A 20,953-nucleotide genomic window follows, 5' to 3' on the forward strand; every position below is an offset into this window, starting at 1 on the left:
CAAAGCTTAGCACAGCTCAACACATTTTTGCTGGGTGACAGCATTCTAGCCCCGGCTCTGGAGAATGTGACTAGTACTTCTCACAGTATGTCCTCTGACTGTTTTCTAGGAACCCATCGAACATCATTTTACTTAAATGCGTAAGACTTACTCAGGTTAGAGCTTGTCGCTGCTCCTAGGGACCCTCCCTCCACCATGTGTGCCAGTGAGTTCCCAAGTCCTTTGGGCCAGGATCTGGGTTGCACCCCAGTGGGGAGACCTGAGCTTGCTTTCTCCATTTGCAGCTGCTTACCTGGCTGCAGCTGTTCGAAGTCCATCAACATCCTGTAGGCTGTGCAGGGGTTGACAGATAGGGTGGCAGCACTCTGGAGAGGGACGTCCTTAGGGACTTGGATCAGTGCTTTCTCACTGAACACCGCCTCAGTCCGCCAGGTTCCTGAGTCAGGATGAGGTAGCGTAGTGAGGGAGGCACTCTGCACACAACAACCCCAGGCCACCCTCCTTCGCACAAGGGCATCAAGGGGAGGGCAGCAAGGGGAGAAGATTTTGAGCAACACTTGGAAGAAAGAGAAAAGCTGGTGGTGGTTGAGTCCTCGTGAAAGTTACATATGATGTAAATAATAAAGCAAGTTTAAGTTAGGCTTAGTAAGTCAGTGACCAGACTGCTGGTACAGTGTAGAGGGGGACACGGGATTCCACTGGGCTCTCTCTCCCTTTGTTTGAGTTCCAAGCTTCAGCTCCTCATATGCTGGTCTGGGTAGATATTGTCTGTCATTCTACTGGGCAAGGCATTAGGGAATTGGGGGAGGTAAACTAAAAAATGGTCAACCCAAGATTCAAACACTAAAATTTCTACATGTAATCCTCAACTGCTTGTCATCACTTTGTAACAATGAGTGAACAAAGCAGATTGGAGCCTCAAACTGATCCCAAAGACAAAGGGTAAATTAATAACATTAAGTGTTGTTAGTTTCTGGGCCAAAAGCTGAGATAGTCAATTCAGTTAGTTATCTGCTATCTCAAACACCTACTGTTTGGGGCCACACAGAACAGCCCTTAACCACCCTAAAGTTAAAAGCCAACAGAAACAAGGGTGTTGGAACATTATGGGTAAGCCACAGCCTCGTGGCAATACATAGTTTAATAGAAATGGGTTAATAATTAAGAGAGAGCTAGCCAATAAAAAGCCTGAGCCATTGGCCAAACAGTTTATAATTAATAGAAGCCTCTGTGTATTTATTTGGGACTAAGGGCTGCGGGACCAGGCTGAAAAGAAACTCTTCTACACAAGGGCTGGAAAGATGGCTCCCTTATTGAAAGCGCTGGCTGTTCTTCAAGATGACCTGGGTTCAATTCCCAGCACACACACATAATGGCTCATAACCCTTTCTAACTCTAGTTCCAGGGGATCAGATGCTCTTTTCTGGTCTCCAAGGGCATTGCATGCTTCCAGCACATAAATAATATGCTGGCAAAATACCCATACACATCAAATAAAACTTTTTAAAACATCTATTAAAAGGCAGGGTATGGTGGCTTTAATCTCTCAGCACTTGGGAGCCAGAAGCAGGTGGATTCAATTTGAGGCCAGTTTGGTCTACCCTGTCTCAGGGGAAAAAAAAAAAAAAAAAAAAAACAACCAAAAACTGCCAACAGAAACAAAATGTGGGTTAATTATTTCTTCAGCTTGCCTGAGAGAATGAAGCTGTTTTTGGGTCCAAGCTCATTTCATCCTGGGCAGAAAGTACTTCTCACATGGACCTTAATAAAGGGCTCAACAGACAAAGCTGAGAGGTACTAATTCTCTGTTTCCTCTGGTGTGCTATGCCTGCTATCTTCCTACCTCCACTTTATTGAAGCTCTTACCCTTTCCTCTGGTCTCTATTTCCTTCTCTGGGGGAGGTGTCCCTAACCTTAGGCCACCTCACCCATCTCGGGGAACACTACCCTCTTGTGGCTCCCATGAAGATCCATTTGGATAATGGACATGCCTTGAAAACATAAGGACTGAAAAGCAAAACACTAATGACTCTTTTCCTTACATAAATGAAATGTTGTCTTCAGCGCCTTACCCCATGTGGCCCCACTCTACCTCTGGAACCTTCTTCTCATTATGTAACCTCTCCGCGGGCAAATCCTCAGCTGGGGCTACACTGGATTTTCCATTTCCCAACTCACCCTGATGTCTGCTCAGTTTACTTCTTCTATAGGAAATGCCCTTCGGCTCATCTCTTATTAACAACTTCTTCCACCAACAACTTGTTCTAACAGACTTTCTTTCACAGTCTTGCCTGAATTTCCCTCATGAACATCTTTGTCTGTCACACACATGCATACAGAGCAGCCTTCTGGTTCCTGTGGCCTTGGGGTACCCCCTTTATTGAGGTACTGCCTTCCTGACACTTTAGTCAGATCTGAGCCTTCTGGAAGGTAGGCCAGCCATATCTGTAATCTGCATCACACCCTGCAATCAGCTCATAGCTCCAGTCAACATGGAGCCAAGGAGATGTATGCACAGGTATGTTCCTCCAGAGCACAGCAACAGTCTTCTCTCTTGGCTCAACTCCATGCTACTGGAGGCAGGTCTATGAACTCGACAATGACTCCTACACCGCCTGGTCACACTGAATCAGTGGGTGTGCATCTCCAGGGTTGATGAACGAGGATCTGGAAGGATGAAATGGCTGCTCACACCTGGGGACACTCACCTAACCCAGCACTTGCTAGGATCACCCAGTCTCCCGGCTTCAATCCAGACACGCTGCTGCCCACTGCTACCACCTGCCCAACGCCTTCATTCCCTCCAACAGCGGGCAGCTTGGGAAGGAGGCCATAGTTCCCTGGGAGAGAAGAATCCAGAGGGTAGATGTGGTTTGAATAAAAGTGTCATCCAGGGGCTGTAGAGATGGCTCAGAGGTTAAGAGCACTGGCTGCTCTTCCAGAGGCCCTGAGTTCAATTCCTGGCAACCACATGGTGGCTCACAACCACCTTGAATGAGATATGGTACCCTCTGCTAGCATGCAGACAGAAGACTGTATTCTGTATACATAATAAACAAAATCTTAAAAGATTTATAAAAAAAGTGTCATCCATAGACTCATATATTTGAGCACTTGGTCCTGAGCTAGTGTCACCCTTTTGGGGAGGTCTGAGAAGTATGGTCTTGCTGAGGAAGTATGTCAGGGAGGGAGGGATTCAATCTTCAAAGCCATGTGCCATACCTAGTGCTTGCTTTTTGTTTTGGGTTCAAGGTGTGAGCCCTCAGCTTCCTGTTCCTGCCACCATGCCTGCTGCTTGTGCTCTGTTGTTACAGACTCTAACCTTCCAGAACGCTATGCCCAAACAAACTGTCTTCTATAAGCTGCCTTGCTTATGGTGTTTTATCATGGCAACAGAAAAGTAATACAGTCACACTGCCAGGTTAGGATGACTCTGGAGGGCCCAGACTTTGGGGCCAGTCACATCTGAGCCCACCAGGGCCCTGCACTCACTGTCCACCTAACCAAGCTCTGGCCTTCTGCTTCCTTGTCTTTGCAGGGAGCCGATACTCCTTGGGTACACAGTTACCACAAGGGTAAGCTCAAGTAAGAAAGGAATGCAGAACATCACAGCTCTTCGGAGGGGCGGGTCTACCACTACAGCAATCCTCCCAACTCACAGAGCCCCGTGTTCAGGGGCTGGCCAGAGAGGGCAATACTGTGTGCAGACAGCTCCTCTACAGGACAGCACTGCTAATCCTGAGAATTTCATACCCTACCCGAGGAAGGGTGGAAAGGAGGAAGCTGCTGAGCCAATTACCATAAGCTCCAGAGACCAAGGTTACCTTGGATCATATTTATGTCAGCTGGATTGACAGGGGCTGCCAGCATCCTCACATGGACGTCAGATCCTCCCACAGCAGTGAGTTCCAGGTTCTTCAATCTAAGCACAAAGCCACAGAAAGACATTGTCACCAGCCAAGACTACATGTCTTCTATTAAAACTGTTTCACCAACGTAGGCCAGCAACACATTTCAATTGCCATGTGTGCCCAGAATCTGGTTCTGATGGGAAAGAGGTACTTCAAGGACCAGCATAGAGTGTGGGCTCACACTAACTGCAGTGACTCATTGGTGGCCTCTCAGTGCAACTGCTCAGTTGCGGACAGAAACATTTGTAGTGGCCACACCTTAGGGTGTGGTTTCAGGTGTGTGGAACCTTATAAGGAAGGAGGGCTGGCTTAAGCTCTCCTGGGTGGTGGTCAGAGCATCCTAAAGGGCAGAGGCTGCATCTCTAGGAGCAGAAGACCACAGCGTTATTTACCATGTGTGAGTGCTCCCCAAATATATACCAGATTTCTTTATCTTGGTATTTGTGGACTCCTTTAAACCCACCATCATCTGGCACCCAATGTGGGGCACCTAAAGCCACGCCCTAAGGTGTGACCACCACCCCAAGTCCACTGCCAAAACAAGATGCCACTGCAAACATTAGTAAGCCTCTGCTGCCCTGGCCTTAGGTCCCCTGCACCCGCTTGGTTCTAAGACTCATGTAGTGCACTCACTGTTAATGTAGCTACTGCTGATGTGTGAACCAGCACCACCTGGTGAGGGTACCCCAGGTGGGCTTCTAAACAGGCATATCTGGGAAACTCTGGGTCAGACCTGTCCTTTACCCATGAGTGCTTTGTTGGCTCCAGCACTCATAGGCAGAGGTGCCATTTCCCTTAGTGCAGAGAATGAGGCGATGGAGAAAGCATCTCTGGTATCTGTGAAGTGACTCATACCCCAGGGAGATGGTTCTTTTGGGCTGACATCAAGTTCTGCCACAAGGTGGCTGGGCACCACATGCAAATAAATCTCTTCTCTGTGCTAGGCTTTGTGATGAAGGCTTGAACTATATCGCCTCCGACAGCTTTCAAGGTTTTCCGTGCAAGCATAGGGACCCAATTTCAGCTCTCACAGAAAAGGTAGGCATGGTAGCAGATCCTGGGGCTTACCATCAGTCTAGCGAAAATGTGAGAGCCAAGTTTAGTGAGAGGCTTTGTCTCAGAGATGAAGAAACAACTGAGGAAGATGCCCGGATGTCAACCACTGGCTTCTATACATGCCTGCATGGGTTAGCTCACCCCCACACATGTACACACACACACATACATGGAGACCCCAAACATATAAAAAGACCTGCCAGAGGGCTTTGAGGGAACTTTCATTATAAAAAGTCTTTTTTGGATGGGTATGGTAGTATATCCCTATTCTAGCACTTGGGAGGCTGAGGCAGGACAATGGTGAGTATGAGGCCAGCCTGGGCTACATAGTGAAACCTTGTCTCAAAAAACAGAAGTGGGTTTTATTCTAAAATTATTTTAAGACATAGTTTCTCTGTGTAGTCCTGGAACTCATTCTGTAGACCAGGCTGGCCTTGAACTCATAGAGATCCGCCTGACTCTGCCTCCCAAGTGCTGGGATTAAAGGTGTGCGCCACCACCACCAGGCCTCATTCTAAATTTTTTAATGTGGATGAGTGTATGTGTGTATATCACATGTGTGCCTGCATATGGAGCCAGAAGGGGGTGCTGGTTCCTCTCTAACTAGAGTTACAGACTTGTGAGCTATACCATGTGGGTCTCACACAAGAGCAACGAGTGCTGAGTACAGGCGACTGCGGAAGTTGGAGATGCTAGAGACAGGTGTATGCTGCTTAGTGTGATGCTGGAAGCTAACCTGGGTCCTTTGAGAGAAGTCTGCACTCTTAGCTGCATAGCCATCATGCAGAGGCCATGGGGGTGCCATGGGTGCTTACAGGCTTGCTCAGCTTTCTTTCTTTTTAAAATCTTATTTAAGACTTATTTATTTTTTATGCCCACTGGGGTTTTGCCTGCATGTATGTCTGTGCAAGGGTGCTAAATCCCTGGAACTGGAGTTACAGACAGTTGTGAGCTGCCTTTGTGGATGCTGGGAATTGAACCTGGGTCCTGTGGAAGAGCAGCCAGTGCTCTTAATCACTGAGCCATCTCTCCAGCCCATCAGCTTGCTTTCTTATAGCACCCAAAACCACCTGCCCTGGGATGACACCACCCATAATGTACTACTGGGCCTTCCCACTAAGAAAATACCCTATAGTCCTGCCCATCTATAGCTTGAGCTTATGGAAGCAATTTCTCAATTGAGGTTATTGTCTCTCAGCCGACTAAAGCTTGTGTCACCTTGACACATAACTAGCTAGGACACCAGCTGACTAGACAGCACCAATCACTGCATTATACCAGTGAATCCCTGCGACTTTCCAATGACTGCAAACTCCTTTTCTTTCTGAAACTTAATGCTTCAGGCCTGCAATGCCTCTCTGCCCCAATGTATCTACAAAGGAATAATTTTCCTCATTTTTACTTCCGGAATCCTGTGTAACTGCCAGGCAGAGGCTCTCTGCGTGTTGCCACAGAACCTTCACACTAAGCTGAGGCCATCTACCCACCTCCTGCAGAAATCTCACCTTCTTAATTAGACCCAAGGCATGATTTTGGGCTAAAAGTATGATTTTTCAAGTAATGTTTTATACTAATAGGAACAACAGAGGCAGGCTCTCCTGAGCTCTTATCTCCACCAGGCTGTGCCGAGGGCTTTAAGGTGTAATGCTTCGGTGAGGGATGACTAGTAGGGGGCTCAGCTCCTTGAGATGATGGTGTGTAAACTGACGACTTCAAGCTCACACTGATATACACAGCTGCACACCAACATCCAGAACTGAGTTTGGGAATCCTGACAGCCTACAAGAACCTCTGAGAATCCGGGGAACACGAGCTAGGAACCCCTGGACTGTCATGATCCCATAAGGAAAAACCAGGTCTCACCATGATCATGAATCAGCTGGAGGTGCTGGCGCTCGCTTTTAATCCCAGCCCTTGGGAGGCAGAGGCAGGCGGACCTCTGCCAGTTCAAGGCCAGCCTGGTCTCCAGAGTGACTTTCAGTACAGCCAGGACTAGACAGAGAAACCCTGTCTCAAACAACAAAACAAAAACAAAATAAGAGTCAGCTAAGAAACTAAACTAATAAACTCTCCACAGAAAATGGTTAACTAGGATGAGTGGGAAGCCAGGGACAAGGACAGAAGAGAAGGCTTCGCAAAAGGAAGGTAGTGCCAAGGACTGTGTGTGTGTGTGTGTGTGTGTGTGTGTGTGTGTGTGTGTGTGTGTGTGTGTGTGTGTGTGTGTGTGTGTGTGTGTGTGTGTGTGTAGCTGGAGCAGGGAGGGGTCCTCCCTACAATAATAACTGCTACTTACTGAGTGTTCACCAGCCAGGCTCCCTGCCAAGTGCTTTACAGGCCAGCTTCCACCCCATTTCAATAGCTGTAGACTATTGTTCTGCTTTTATAGCTGAGGAACAAAGGCACAGAAGAGGTAAATAACTTGCTCAGGGTTGCTGACAGTGGTAGGTGGTTGATCTGATCTGAACCTGGCAGTCAGATGGTAACAAGAGTCCACCTGGTAAGTGCTGGACTCCAGACCAAGCAGCAGGCCATGAAATGAGCTCTAGCCTGACCTGGCACCGGCCTGAGGGGAAGGAAGGAGGTTGACATTGCCAAGGCCTCTCCAGTATACCTTGCAGGGAGTCCATCAGTGGTATTTCTCTGGGACTATGTACTAAGTCTGCATCCCATAGAAAATCCCAGCCCTGAGCAAATCGGTTTTTGGACTAGCTGCCTCTTCATGTTATCCTACAGTTTCTCCAGCATCCTGACAGATAATCAGACCTTGCCTGTAAAGCGACAAAGCCCAGGAGCTCAAGCTGCTTAGACATAGCTTTTCTTTTTTTCTGCACATTTTTCTATACACTCCTCCCTCAGCCAAGAATTTCATTTCCACAGCTTCTCCGTGAAATAAAAATTCAACTCAGTCTTCAAGACCCAGATCAAACTTTACCTCCCCCAAGATGTCTTCTGACCCTCTTCTTGGTACTGGCAATGGTCACTTTCTTAGCCCTTCTGTTGCACAGCAGGGGTGACTATGCCACTTAAGATAATCTCATGGAGGTTAATGTGTCTTGGTTTATGAAGTCTTCCCATCGGTGTTTTTAAATTGATCAAGACATGGGTTCAAAAATTCATTTTCTGGAGTTGTCAGGGTCTGATGTCCTCCAGGATTCAGATCACTTATCTACACCCCTAGGGGCTTGGCAGCCCCCTTGTGGTCAGGTGCTGCTGCAGCAAGAGGCATGAATATTCACGCCAGATGAATAGACAGTGGCAAGCTGGTTTCCCTCCAAATGGCCAGTTTTCAGAGCTTCCTGCAACTGTGGAAAGGAGTTTGGGTCTGGATCCTTCTGACCTGACACCCAGAAACAGTTTTTACTTATCACCCAGATGGAGGGAAGGAGGGAAAGAGAGAGGGAGGGAGGGAGGAAGGGAGGGAAGGAGGAAGGCTTAGTTTCTCCTCAGTTTCTCCTTGATATCAACAAATATCTAGGACTAAATTGCCATCTCCAGTGACAGAATGTGGCATAAAAGTGCCAGACACCTGGGTTGGAGAGATGGCTCAGTGGTTAAAAGCATTGGATGTTCTTCTAGAGGACCCAGGTTCAATTCCCAGCACCCACATGGCAGCTCACAACTTACTGTAACTCCAGTTCCAGGGGATTGGATACCCTCGAACCAATGCACATAAGATATAATAACTTTAAAAAAAAATGTGCCAGCCACCTAAGAAGTCAAGGGAGGGAAAAGTCTGTGATGATTCCTAGATTCAGTTTGGATTCTTGGCTGAGCAAATGGAGAGGAAGGATGAGGGAGCTCACAGTGAGCACTAAGGTGTTGTATTTAAAGTCTGATGCAGGCACTTGTGGGATGGAGAGCAGATGATGCTCTGGCTAGACACAAAGAGCATCAGACAGAAAGAACTGCCAGCCCACTATGTGGGAGGAGTATAGAGATTAAAACTGAACTCTGGCCACCAGGCTAGACGACAAAAGGATAGTTAACTGAGTCTTCCCAAGCTTGCCAATCTGCATCTAAGGGTTGCTTAGTCTTCCTAATGCTTCAGGCATCATCACGCTGATTTTAAAAAGGGAGGATGCTGAGAAACTAAGTTAACTGGCTTTAAAACAAAGAAAGAAAGGAAAAGAAAGAAGGGAAGAAAAGAAAAGAAAAGAAAAGAAAAGAAAAGAAAGTAGTAAGCCTGTTCTTAAGCCAGACTCCAAGCTCAGGCTGAGCACTGCCTATATCTGGTCTCATGTTGGATTCTCCTAGGAGACAATAGCTTTCCCTAGAATTCAGTACATCTGAGAAACACTGCCTGCTGATCCCTTAAGAGTTAGCACTTTGGTACCAGAAAGGCTCTAAGAAGTCCTGCAGTAGAGGAACCCAGGCGGCTTGGTCCAGCTACCCTGCCTGGAACATGACTTTCACAGACCAGCCCTCCTCCAGATAGCAGGCAGGACATTGGCCTACAAACTGTTCTGGTTCCATATGGCTCCTGGGAAGTCCAGCTGAGATTCACAGAGAAGGGCAGAAAGGTGGATAGGGACAGGGAGAGCAGAAATTAGAGTCTGGGAAGTGGAAACTGCACACTCCAGTGGGTGGTGGTGGAGGCAGGCCTGATACTTGCTACCCACCTGGGGTGAGCTGTGTTGGTCCAGCTGCATCTCATCAGGGAGACCAGCCCCAGCCTGCCCCCATGGAATGCCATCAATACCACAGACACGGCTGTTCCTGCAGACAGCTCTAACAGCGTCGTCAAGGATACCACTGCTGAGACAAGAAGGAATATAGGGCTGGGCCTGAATTCCAGAAGCTGGTCCTCTGGTGCAATGATAGCAATTCTTGTCCTGTTTCTTTTTTAACTTCACCAAAGGAAACGATGGCTATGTTGCTGAGCTCAAATGAGGCATCCAAACACAACCTGAATACATTGCAAGTCACTGCCCCAGTACTGTTCATATCTATCCCCTGAAAGTCTGATGACGGCGCCAGGCAACTCCGTAGGCTGCCACCGTCTCAATTGACAGATCCCAGGCTGGATAAGGTCACAATGGCTCCTTTGAGGCTCAGGCTGTACACCTGTGATACCATATGAAGTACAAGGGAAACAAAAGCAGGCAGAAGAAAGAGCCTTTTGAGACAGGAAAAAGGAGCCCAGTCCCCCAGGACTGGCTAAGTTCTATCTGCTGGGTAAGGTAGACAACAGCCAGCAATGTGGAGGACTCTCCTGCCTTCCATGTTTAATTAGCCACCATTTGTTTTTATCTTTCATCTTTCACTCCATCACTGCAAAGAATTTCAGACAGACCCAACTGAGAGCATGTCACCAACTAGAGACTTCCCCATCTTCTCAGCATGTGAGCTAGGAATGTGTGTCCTCACACAGCACTGGGCAAAGGTAACTGCCATCTCATGTGGCTTTCCTCAAGCCTGTATGCAGTCCTCATGATCAACAAGCTGCCTTTTGTGACTCAGTAAAGTGCCTGGGGTGCTGGGATCTTACTAATTAACAAGCAGGATGCACGTCACGAGTGGGAGGGAGATGGCTTCTCAGCTCCTGGCTTGTGACCCCAGGCTGGGAATATGAGTGGCCTTAGCTGGTAGAAATCTAAAGGAGCCCTGGACTCTGAGGGACCAGAGCTCTTTGTCACTCACCAACCTTATTGGGCCTCTTCTGGCTTTCCTGCCTCAAGGTGATCCTGCCCACCTTCCACTTGGGACTCATCTTTGGGCCCTCAAACACAATTTCCACCACCCTGACCTTTTGTATGTGTATGTGTGGGGGCGGGTCTCACTATGTTGTCCAGCCTAACCTTTAACTCCTGGGCTTAAGCAGGTCTCCTGCCTCAGCATCCCAAGCAGCTGGAGCAGGTAGTCCAGCAGCTGCTTGACTTTCATAGAACTGTCCAAGATGACTAGAACAATGAAGAGTTATTCCTCAGTTCCAATGGCTGCAGTGCTATGCTGAGAGGGAGCTGGTATAGTTCTGACTATAAACGTTGCTGTGTTAGGGGTATGGTGGTCCAGGGCACTGTGGGTAAGAGATGGAATCTAGGGGGAGGTCTTTAGGTCATTGTGGTACCTAGTCTTTTCTTCTCTGGCTCATGCTAAGGTGCACAGTTTTGGTGCATGCCCCTATCCAGAAGCAATGGCACTACTCGCTGACTACAACCTCCAAGGTAGTCTAACCATTTTCTAAGCAGTCTCATGAATGTGTTGTGACAGAAAGCTATGTAATATGAGGCCTCATCCTGCCTTGGTAGGAAAGATTGCTGTTTGGAGGGAATGAGCTATAAAGGCCTGTAGATTTTAGGTAACAGAAGAGGGAGCTGTGAATGTCTGTCATTGGCACACAAGTTTGGGGGAGAGTATGCATATCACCACTGCTGACCTTGGCTAGATGATTTCTTCATCTTAATGATCAGTGGCAGAGGAAGGACTGGAATGTGCACCACCACTCTTGTACTGATGTTGCATGTGGTCCCAACAAAATATCTCGAGCTAGTATGATTTTGTCATCTGTTCATCTACTTCTAACAAGGGCCCTTCTGAATGCACCCTGGGTGGGCCAGGAAGCATGTAATAGGACAGATAGGAATGTGACCCGGAGCTGCACAGAGTGACAGCATCTCTCAGATGTTCAGGATGAAGAGAAAACTGCTATCCTTCCGTGGGATTCAATGTGCCTTCCACATTTCACTTCTGAAACAACTAGGACAGTGGGGCATGGCATGAACTCCACAATATAGTGCGAGTGCGAATCCATGACCTCAACTTAATATCCTCTGGGTCTGTTACTACACAGGTCCCTGCCAAGCAGCATTAGGTATTGAGGACCTCAGGGATTCTGCACCCAAAGACTCTTTTGCTTAGGACACTCCTCTCATATGGCATTACCTCATCTCCCATGGGGCTTGGACTTCCCTCTTCTGAATACCTATTACATTCTGAACATATCATAGCATCTCCCCAAATGGGCTACAGTGGGTCAACTCCTGGACTAGACTGGGGTTTCCTGGGGCCAAAGGTATAAATCACTTGTCTCTGAATCTTCAGGGCCCAGCACCTACCTGCCTCTCAAAGAACCAATGCTAGCTAGCTTCTTGTACCAATGAACACTATGCCCACTTCTTTCATCTTTGACTATGAAAAATCCCTCAACAGAACACCAAACCAAAACGTCAATTAAAAAAATTATAATTCTGGTTTAAAAACCAAGTTACCTGCAGAGTTTTAGTTTTAAACATTGACCTCAGCTGGGTGGTGGTAGTGCATGCCTTTAATCTCAGCACTCAGGAGGCAGAGGCAGGTAGATCTCTGTGAGTTCGAGGCCAGACTGGTTTTATAGAGTGAGTTCCAGGACAGCCAGGGTTACAGAGAAATCCTGTCTTGAAAAACCAAAACATAAACAAAAAACACTGACATCAAGTGTAGAAAGAACTCAGAATAAATAGCACTCTATAATGAGAATGCATTATCAACAACCCTGGGCCCCCTAAGTTCCATCTGGCTTAAATCAGAAAGGGGATCATAACCGAATGTGTCCCAGCATGGGTTCATCCTGCAGCTGGCAGGCAAGAAGCCACTTAGGGGGCTGGGGACTTCTTTTGGTATTTTAAGACTGCATCTTATGTTGCCCAGGCTAGTTTCAAACTCACGATGCAGCCAAGACTGGCTTCAAACTCCTGATGCTCCTGTTTCCATTTTGAGTGCTGAGATTACAGGTGTAATCTTGGGAGACCACACAAGCTGGATGTGGGATGAGTCAAGAGGCTGGTACCTCCCTCATCCCAGGGCAAAACAGAAAACTTGGGGCCACTGAATGACCTATAATTTCATTTTCTCTTGTAAACTACTATAATCCTAGTTTTACCCTCCATCTCATCCTGAAAAACCCTTTCAGATGATTGCAACTGCTTCTTCCAGCCTTTGTCTCCATGGGGAACTCCTATCCCCATGCAGTACTTTTAAGTAGGAACATTCTAGTTGTTTTTTGACAAGAGCCTTTCAATCTTCTTGAGACCAGGTTTTCTTATCTGTTAGACTGGGAAGAGTGTACCAAACTTGATGATGTTGACTTGTGATGCCTAGGACTGAACTCAGGGACTTGGTACATGCTTGGCAAGGACACTACTCTGAGCTACAATAACCTCAGTCCCATTTGAATACCAAGTATATGCAGAGAACTTAGCTCGACAATTGCTACTTTGTTTGTTTGTTTTGTTTTTTTGTTTTTCCAGACAGGGTTTGGCTTTGGAGGCTGTCCTGGAACTAGCTCTTGCAGACCAGGCTGGTTTCGAACTCACTCACAGAGATCCACTTGCCTCTGCCTCCCGAGTGCTGGGATTAAAGGCATGCACCACCAACCCCCGGAGACAATTGCTACTTTGTGAGTAAACAATAAATGAGTTATTTCCACATTGGCATTCAAGAGAACATCAAAGATCTGGGAAGACACTCCCTAGAGTGGGGGAGGGGGAGGATGGGGGTGAAAAGGACACCAAGGTTTCCAGAGCCTCTGTGGTATAGAATCTAGAACTCAGCTGAGCGTGGTGACGCACACCTTTAATCCCAGCATTTGGGAGGCAGAGGCAGGAGGGATCTCTGTGAGTTCAAGACTAGCCTGGTCTACAAGAGGTAGTTCCAGGACTGCCTCCAAAGCCACAGAGAAACCCTGTCTCAACAAACAAACAAACAAAAAGAATCTAGAATTCTGCTCAGAGGACAATGGTTATAGCCATCTCTGAAGTTTCCAGACTATTGTAAAACCCTGCACTCTGACTTCATACCTTTCCCTAAGGTCTCCCCAGCTCCCAGAGCACTGGCGCACAGTACCAACCACACCTGCCTGGGAACTATTGTTTGGATTTTGGGTAGTTTCTTGACCCTACTGGTCACCAGATCCAGAGATGCCCAGTTACTGGGATGTGAAAAGAACACTTGATTCTTCTGTGGTTCTGGTTACTGTAAATGGCACACAGGACTACAAAGGGAATTCTGGTCATGGGCCTCAGCCCACATGCAAAGAAAGTTGCCTGAATTTGGGTCAGAAGGGAAGGTCATTTCAGACCAGGGACAATTCCTACTGCCTGGCCATCGATCCACAGGCACTGCTTCTCAGCATTGGGGACAGCAGTCACCTGGAGGCTTGCAGAGCTTAAAGAAACAGACATCCCAGTCCTTCTAAGCACATCAGAGGTGGAGCCTGGAAATAGCTTCCAAATGTAGCACAGGTGACTGACTGAGCTGTGAAGCCCAGAATGAAGAGAATGCCAGGTACAAGTGTCACGTTCTGAGCTTGGGGGACATGAAGACAAAAGCAGCTGTCTTTTTTTTTCCCCCCCTGGTGGTATCTGCCAGCAGACAGGTCTATGTCAGGTTCCCTGGCTCTTTAACAGGTAGCCAATCAGGAGGCCATGACACACAGCTGTTTAACCATCCAGGCCTTCCTCATCTCCTTGGAAGAACTCAATAAAAGGTGCACTTCTTAATGAGATGAGCTTCGGCTTCAGCTAACGTGACAGGAACGGCTGTTTCATAGCAGGCCTATGAGAGAGACACACACAAATGATAAGCCTTTTGGAGCAGTACCACACTGCTCTCCTTTTGGGTCCATTTTTGAATGGAGGCTTGCTCAGATAGTCTTTATCAGCTCACTGTAGCAAAATCTTCAGGGAAATGTCTTCCCTGACATGATTCATTGCCTCTGAGCAAAATACAACCGTGTGTGTGTGATGGCTCAGCTGGCAGAGGTATGAGTCACAAATGACCAGAGTTCAATCACCAGATCCCAAAAGATGGCAGGAGAGAACTGACTCCTGAGAGCCCCGTCCCCGCCACCACCACCCCCATACTTACTTCTGAAATCAAATATGAGATGTTTGATCTTAGACAAGTTAGTCAACCTCTCAGGCCTCTGTGTCTATAATACCCTCTCTTAAAATTCTGTTGGGTCTTAATTCATAATTTTTGCATGTGGATTACCAACAAATAAATCTACACATAAATTGTCAGTCTTAAGAGCCGTGAAGGCTGCCTGAAGCAGGGCAAAAGTGAAAGCACCAATCTGGAAATTAGGGTCCTTGGAGGCAGCTCTTTGCCCTAACTTGATGTAGCTGTGTGTTTGGCAAGCTCACTTAGTTCTCTGGGCCACTTCACAAACACACCACACAGGGCTAATCAGCTAAGAATGAGCTAACAAAAGCACCTGCAGGCTCCCCTGTAGTGCCTTTATAACTCCTTGATTCACAGCAGACATACAATTGTTGTAATGGTTTAAGTACAAGCTAGGTGCTTTGATAGGCAGAGAGAAGCTTCAGAGAAACTCAAGGTCATATACTCATCTGGCCACATCCTCCTCTAGAGCAATTTAAAAGAACATCAATCAGTAATTCCAACTCCTTGAGAAGCTGACACAGAGGGTCACAAGTTCCAGGCCAGCATGGGCAACACAGGGCGCCCTTGTCTGAGGTGGGAGAGAAAGGAAGAGGGGCAGGGGCAGTGGAGAACACACCTGTAATCCAGGCACTTGGGAGTTAGAGGTCAGACTCTGTTTTTAAAAAAAAATGGGGTGGGGGTAGGCTTGGAGTTGCACACCTTTATCTCCTGCATTTGGGAGGCAGAGGCAGGCCAGCCAGGGCTATAAAGCAAAACCCTGTCTCAAAAAAACAAACAAGACAACAAAAGGAATGCCCACCCCTTCAAAAAAAAAATTATAACCAGGCAACTTTGGTCAAGGTGCTGGGGTGGGGGCGGGGAAGTGGGCGGAGGGAAGGACCATCACGTGCGGCCCCTAAATCGGACTTGGGTTTTTAAATTTTTTTATGTATTTTACCCTCTGTGTGTGTTTTGACACAAAGGCTCATTATTTAGCCCACGCTGGTCTCAAACTCACAACTCTCTTGCCTCAGCATGCTGGGATTACGAAACAACTCTTTTTTGTTGGTTTGTTTTGAGACAGGGTCTCGCTATATAGTCCTGGCTGTCCTGGCACTCACTCTGTAGACCAGGCTGGCCTTGAACTGACAGAGATCCGCCTGCCTCTGCCTCCGGAGTGCTGGGATTAAAGACGTGTGCCGGGCTTAAACAACTCATAACTAGGCCAAGGTGCATACATGGTGTGGTGGAAGGAAACTCACATATGGAAGGGACCAGCAGTGAATTCCAGCCCCTATTCCAATCACTAATTAGCCGTATCATTTCGGACAAGTCCCTTGACCTCTGTGAAACGGAAACTAACTATTTAACTCAGAACCGACGATCCAAATAGATGTAAAAGAATTTTGATCACTTCCTCGAAAAATAAATAAAGAAGTAGAACTTAAGACTGTATGTTCAAATTTCGATTCTCACTGGCTGGGTGACTTTGGGCAAGAAGTTTTAACTTTCTTATGCCTCGATTTTCTCATCTGCATAATGGGAACACATCCAATAACTACCGCCCCGACGCCACTGAGACAAAGGCGTGCCCGCCACAATCCTCGATCGATACCGACCGACAGACTTCACCCTTCACTCTTGCACCCGTGCTTCGCGGGTCTTCCGCCGCCGGGAAGCACGGGGGTCGAGTTAGCAAGCGCGCCTTGGGCTTCGGCGTCTGTGGGACGGCGGCGTCCGCTTCCTCGGACCCTGTTCTCTCCTCGCAGTCAGTCAGCCGCCCGCCTTCAAACCCTCCAGGGACCCAGCTCCCGGCCCGGCTCGGCGCCGACTCTTACTGGATAACTTTGGCCGGATCCCCGTGGTTGCCATAGATCAGCGCCCGCACCTTGGACGGCTCAGAGGAAGCGGAGTAGGAGGAGGCGGTCCGGCCGCGGAGGCGCCACGTCTCGAGGAGACTCGTTTGCAGAGGCGCCCGGGCTCGCGCCCCTGTCAGGAGCCGGTTGACCAGCATGCCGCTTCCAGTTTTCAGCGCCGGCAAAACCCGGCGCGCCGGGTCACGTCATCCGCCCGCGACCGCAAGCCTGGGCCCCGCCCCGCTCATGGCCACGCCTCCGCCCTTTTAAAGAGGCACCACGCTGTTCTCTGTCCCAGTTGTGGTATTCCCAGAAATGGCTCCCGTCCTGGCGTTGGGGAGTGGGGTGGGATGGGGTGGGGTAGGAAAATCAGGGACCTGAGAAGAAATTGCAGAACCAGCCAAAGTAGTCTTCCCAACGAATAGAGTCTGGGACTGGCCTAGAGCTGCGAATATTGTTTGCAGTGTGGTGTTGCATTTGGAGGAAGTCAATTACATTCTGGCCTCAGTTTTCCCCTTGCCACCCTTTAAAGAACCGTGCCAGGCTCTTTAAAGTATCATTTCCTTTCACCTCTAATTCCCCAGAGCAACACAGGGACTTTATTATCATCGTCATCACCATCACCATGATTATTATTATATTGGTTTCTTGAGATAGGGTTTTTCTGTGTAGCCCTGGCTGTCCTGGAACTCTCTCTGTAGACCATGCTGGCCTCAAACTCAGAGCTCTGTCTCTGCCTCCGGAGTGCTGGGATTAAAGGCGTGCACCACCGGGACATAGGGACTTGAAAGTTACTTCTCTGCCCCAGTTGACATGGAAGCAGGAATACCAGGCTCAAATTCCAGCCCTGCTCTTTCCTAGCTTGGGCAAGTGAGCACAACTCCGAGCCTGTTTCTTATCAGTGCTGTGAAAATCACACGCTTCTTTTCAAATGGTTGTGAGGATTGGACAAGACGTTAGAAGAATGTTATGGTGGACAGGATAACATCAGGTTGTTCGGATATGAGAAAAATGCAATGAGGAAGGCATCTTTTAAAATGCTCATTGTAGAAAGATATTGAGTAGGAAAATGGAAATTCTTTCTAAAAGGGTATAGACTTGTGAAAATGCAGGGTCTTATTTTTGGTGGAGGGAGGACATAAGCATAAATAACCCTCTGGTTGAACCTTAGCATGCATTTGAGTATATATTATTGCAGTTTGAAGAGAAGGAGCACTGTGTGGTGGAGGCAGGCTAGAACTTTTGAAGGAGGTGCTGTTGGAGCCAATCCTTTGACTCCAAACCTGGGTGCATGGAAATCATATGAGGTTGTGGTGGAATATTACTTTACTCGGGCAAAGATGTGTTACATTTGTTCATGCAGCATTTGTTTATTATGTAAAGATGTATTGCTTTTGCTTCACCTTGCCTGTCTAAGTCACCTGATTGGTCTAATAAAGAGCTGAACGGTCCGTCAATAGCTAGGCAGAGAAAGGAGAGGTGGGAGGGGTGGGCAGAGCGAATAAATAGGAAGAGAAATCCAGGCTTGAGAGAAAAGAAAAGAATGAGGGAGAAACAGAGGGACATGACCAGGGCCAGAAGCCAGTCAGCTCCCAGCCAGATATTGGAGGAAGCAGAAAAGTAAGATATACAGAAAGAAAGAAAGACAGAAGGAAAGAAAGACAGATAGAAAGAAAGAAAGGAAAAGAAAGAAGGGTAAAAAGCCCCAAGGCAAAATGTAGAAGAGAAACAGGTTAAATTAAGTTAAAAGAGCTAGCTAGAAATGAGCCTAAGTTAGGCCCAGCATTCATAACTAATATTGTCTCCCTGTCATGATTTGGGAGCTGGTTGGTGGCCTAAAAGAAAGCCTGGTCCATGAGGTTCTATTTTAGGCCTACTGATACAGACGCATGTGAGAGGTACATGACCAAAAAGTATACATCTTTACAAGCCTCCTAGAGTGTGGTTATGTGCTAACCCAGGAGTAAGTGTTAGAGAGCCAGGGCTTTGAGGGACAAAGATGATTGGCCCAAAGCTTGCCATGGTATAAGAACCTTTTCTCTGAGGAAGAGAGCCCAACAAAGTATGGAGATTAAGGCTTTAGGAACTGGACACAGGCAAATCTAGATGTGAGTCCTGGTTCTGCCATTTTCTGGTTGTTTGGTTTTGTATTAGTTGCTTGGCTTTTCTGTGTCTGTTTCCCTCATGGTTAAAATGAAAGGAACAGATCTAGAGGTGTAGCTCAGTGCTAGAGCACACACTTAGCATTCGTGAGGTTCTGGGTTTGATCTCTAACATGGCAAAGGAAAAAAAAAACAATAAATTGAAAGACTAAATAGTCTCAAGGTTGCATTAAAGATTAAAGGAGATAATGCCACCTGAAGCACTTAGAACATTGCTTGGCACATGAGAACACTCAAAAACTATTACAGGGGTATGTTTTGCAGATAAAGTGAGAAATACCATATATAAGACACTAAGGCTTGGCTCAAGTACATGCTCAATAGCTGTCTTCACTTTATTAGAGAAAGCTGATGTCTTCCAGCGGGAGAATAGCCTGGTCCCACAGTTATATTTGTGCATGTGCACACACGTGAACACCATACCCATTCCTTCTTACTCCTTTTCATAGTGACAGGTAGGTGTACTTGTACCAGGAAGTTCAGAAGGTTCCTCTGCTGTAGGACCCTCTAGGTGACATTGAGCTATTTTATTACTCCTGCCCAGTTCCTGGGCAGCCAACTAGGAAAGCAAGCTTTCCTCCTTGACACTAAACTTCATCTCTCTGGACACCCCTATAAACCTTCACATTTGGTCTAAGCCATCTGGGTTCACCCAGGGGCACAGTTTGAGAGCCACTGATGAAGGGGCTCAAGTCTATGGTCTTAACCTTCCATTCAAGACAACGAGTGCTTTGATGCCCACCTGGTCTTTCCTGCTTTATCTTCTTCTCTTAGATTGTACATAGCCTGTGACCCAACTACACCTGACCCTCCCTTTTGCCAGCCCATCCTTGTCTTATGCTTTTATTCAGGTTGCTACTACCTGAAATGAATTTTCCTGTCTAAACTGCCAGGGGAATTCCAGGTTCAGATACTGTTTTATTTAGTCAACCCCAATGCCTTTGCATTTTCTCTTGGCTGATGTTATGGCCTTTCGGATACTATCTCATGGTTATTTGAATGCCTACTTCCTCCTCCAGCTAAGAGTGAGCCTTGTTTAGTTCATCTCCATGACACCAGCACTCAATATGGGGCCTAGCACAGGATGGGCATCATAAATATTCCATGAGCTGTAGGTAATTGAATTTCTTCCTGACCTGGCATGGACTGTGGTACCCTATCCTTCTCCCTAGATTTGGGGCAGTCATTCCAAGCCAGGGCAGAGCCTTTCTTTTGTGGCCCCCTTTTAAACACAAAGGGGAATGTTCTCTTTATCTGTCCACCTGTTGCTAGCACAGGCACTTTCCATTCGCGTCCATTCCATTCCAGGCTGTCCCCTGTCCAAGGATCAAGGGAATGGTGGAATCTATCAAATTTGGGTTCAAATCTTGACATCTTCCATGGACTGAAGGTGTGACCTCAGGCCAACATCTTATACTTTCCAGGTCTTGGTTTACACACCTCAAAACTTGAGATTAAAAAAAAAAAAAAAAGATCAGTCCTATTCCCTCTGCGATCTGGTTGCCTGATCTCTCTCTTCTGTTTCAGCACGTATTTCTATCTTGCCTTCACTTTTTCTCCTTCTACCTCTGCCTCCCTGTGACTCTCAATTTAATGCTCTGGTCCTCACCATCTTTGCCCCTTCCCTGTCTCAGCCTGGAGTCAAGCAGCAGGAGCCCAGGAGCCCAGGAACAGGCAGTTCTTCCCTTTCTAGCCTCAGGGAAGAGTCTCAGTGTACCTGTCTCAGTGTGAGCCAGTTGAGAAGAGAGGCAGGGAACGGAGAGGTTTACATACCTCAGAATGTGTCCTTAAATACATTCGTCCAATGTCCCTGTCTCTAGTCATTGGGGAAATTAAAAATCAGAATTCAAGACTTTCCACTCTCCATCAGTGGCTTATCATTTTCCTAGGGTTTAACCTAAAACTTCTTCCTTATTCAGCTTCCTATGTGGTTTACAGGCCCTGGCAACTTCTCCAGCTGTACCTGCCTGTTTCCCCCACCCCAACCCCACCTTTCCACTCCAGCATCCCTAATCCTAACCCACCAGCCTATTTTTGCCCAGGCTAGCTCTCTGCCTCAAGTGTTTCTTCCCATTGGTCTGCTTGAGGCTGGCTCCTCGTACTTCAG

General features: G+C 47.4%; 1 protein-coding gene across 3 annotated transcripts in view; it reads right to left on the bottom strand.

Annotated features, from left to right (window-relative positions):
• Mecr (mitochondrial trans-2-enoyl-CoA reductase) overlaps window positions 1-16,880 on the bottom strand; it is a 28,124-nt gene extending 11,244 nt beyond the window's left edge. Inside the window, exons 1-4 of one of the 3 annotated variants that reach the window (XM_027399467.2) lie at window positions 16,667-16,880; window positions 3,825-3,922; window positions 2,709-2,840; window positions 293-436 (exon numbers count right to left, since the gene is read on the bottom strand). In XM_027399467.2, coding sequence (XP_027255268.1) covers window positions 293-436; window positions 2,709-2,840; window positions 3,825-3,922; window positions 16,667-16,842 — 550 coding nt within the window. In that variant the 5' untranslated portion in view covers window positions 16,843-16,880. Of the gene's footprint in view, window positions 1-292; window positions 437-2,708; window positions 2,841-3,824; window positions 3,923-6,830; window positions 6,850-16,666 lie in introns of those variants that run through there. The other 2 variants (XM_027399469.2, XM_035439574.1) reach the window with 2 other exon arrangements.
• Between the last annotated feature and the right edge of the window lie 4,073 nt (window positions 16,881-20,953).

The sequence above is a fragment of the Cricetulus griseus genome, chromosome 2 (genome assembly GCF_003668045.3).
Source record: "Cricetulus griseus strain 17A/GY chromosome 2, alternate assembly CriGri-PICRH-1.0, whole genome shotgun sequence".
NCBI lineage: Eukaryota > Metazoa > Chordata > Mammalia > Rodentia > Cricetidae > Cricetulus > Cricetulus griseus.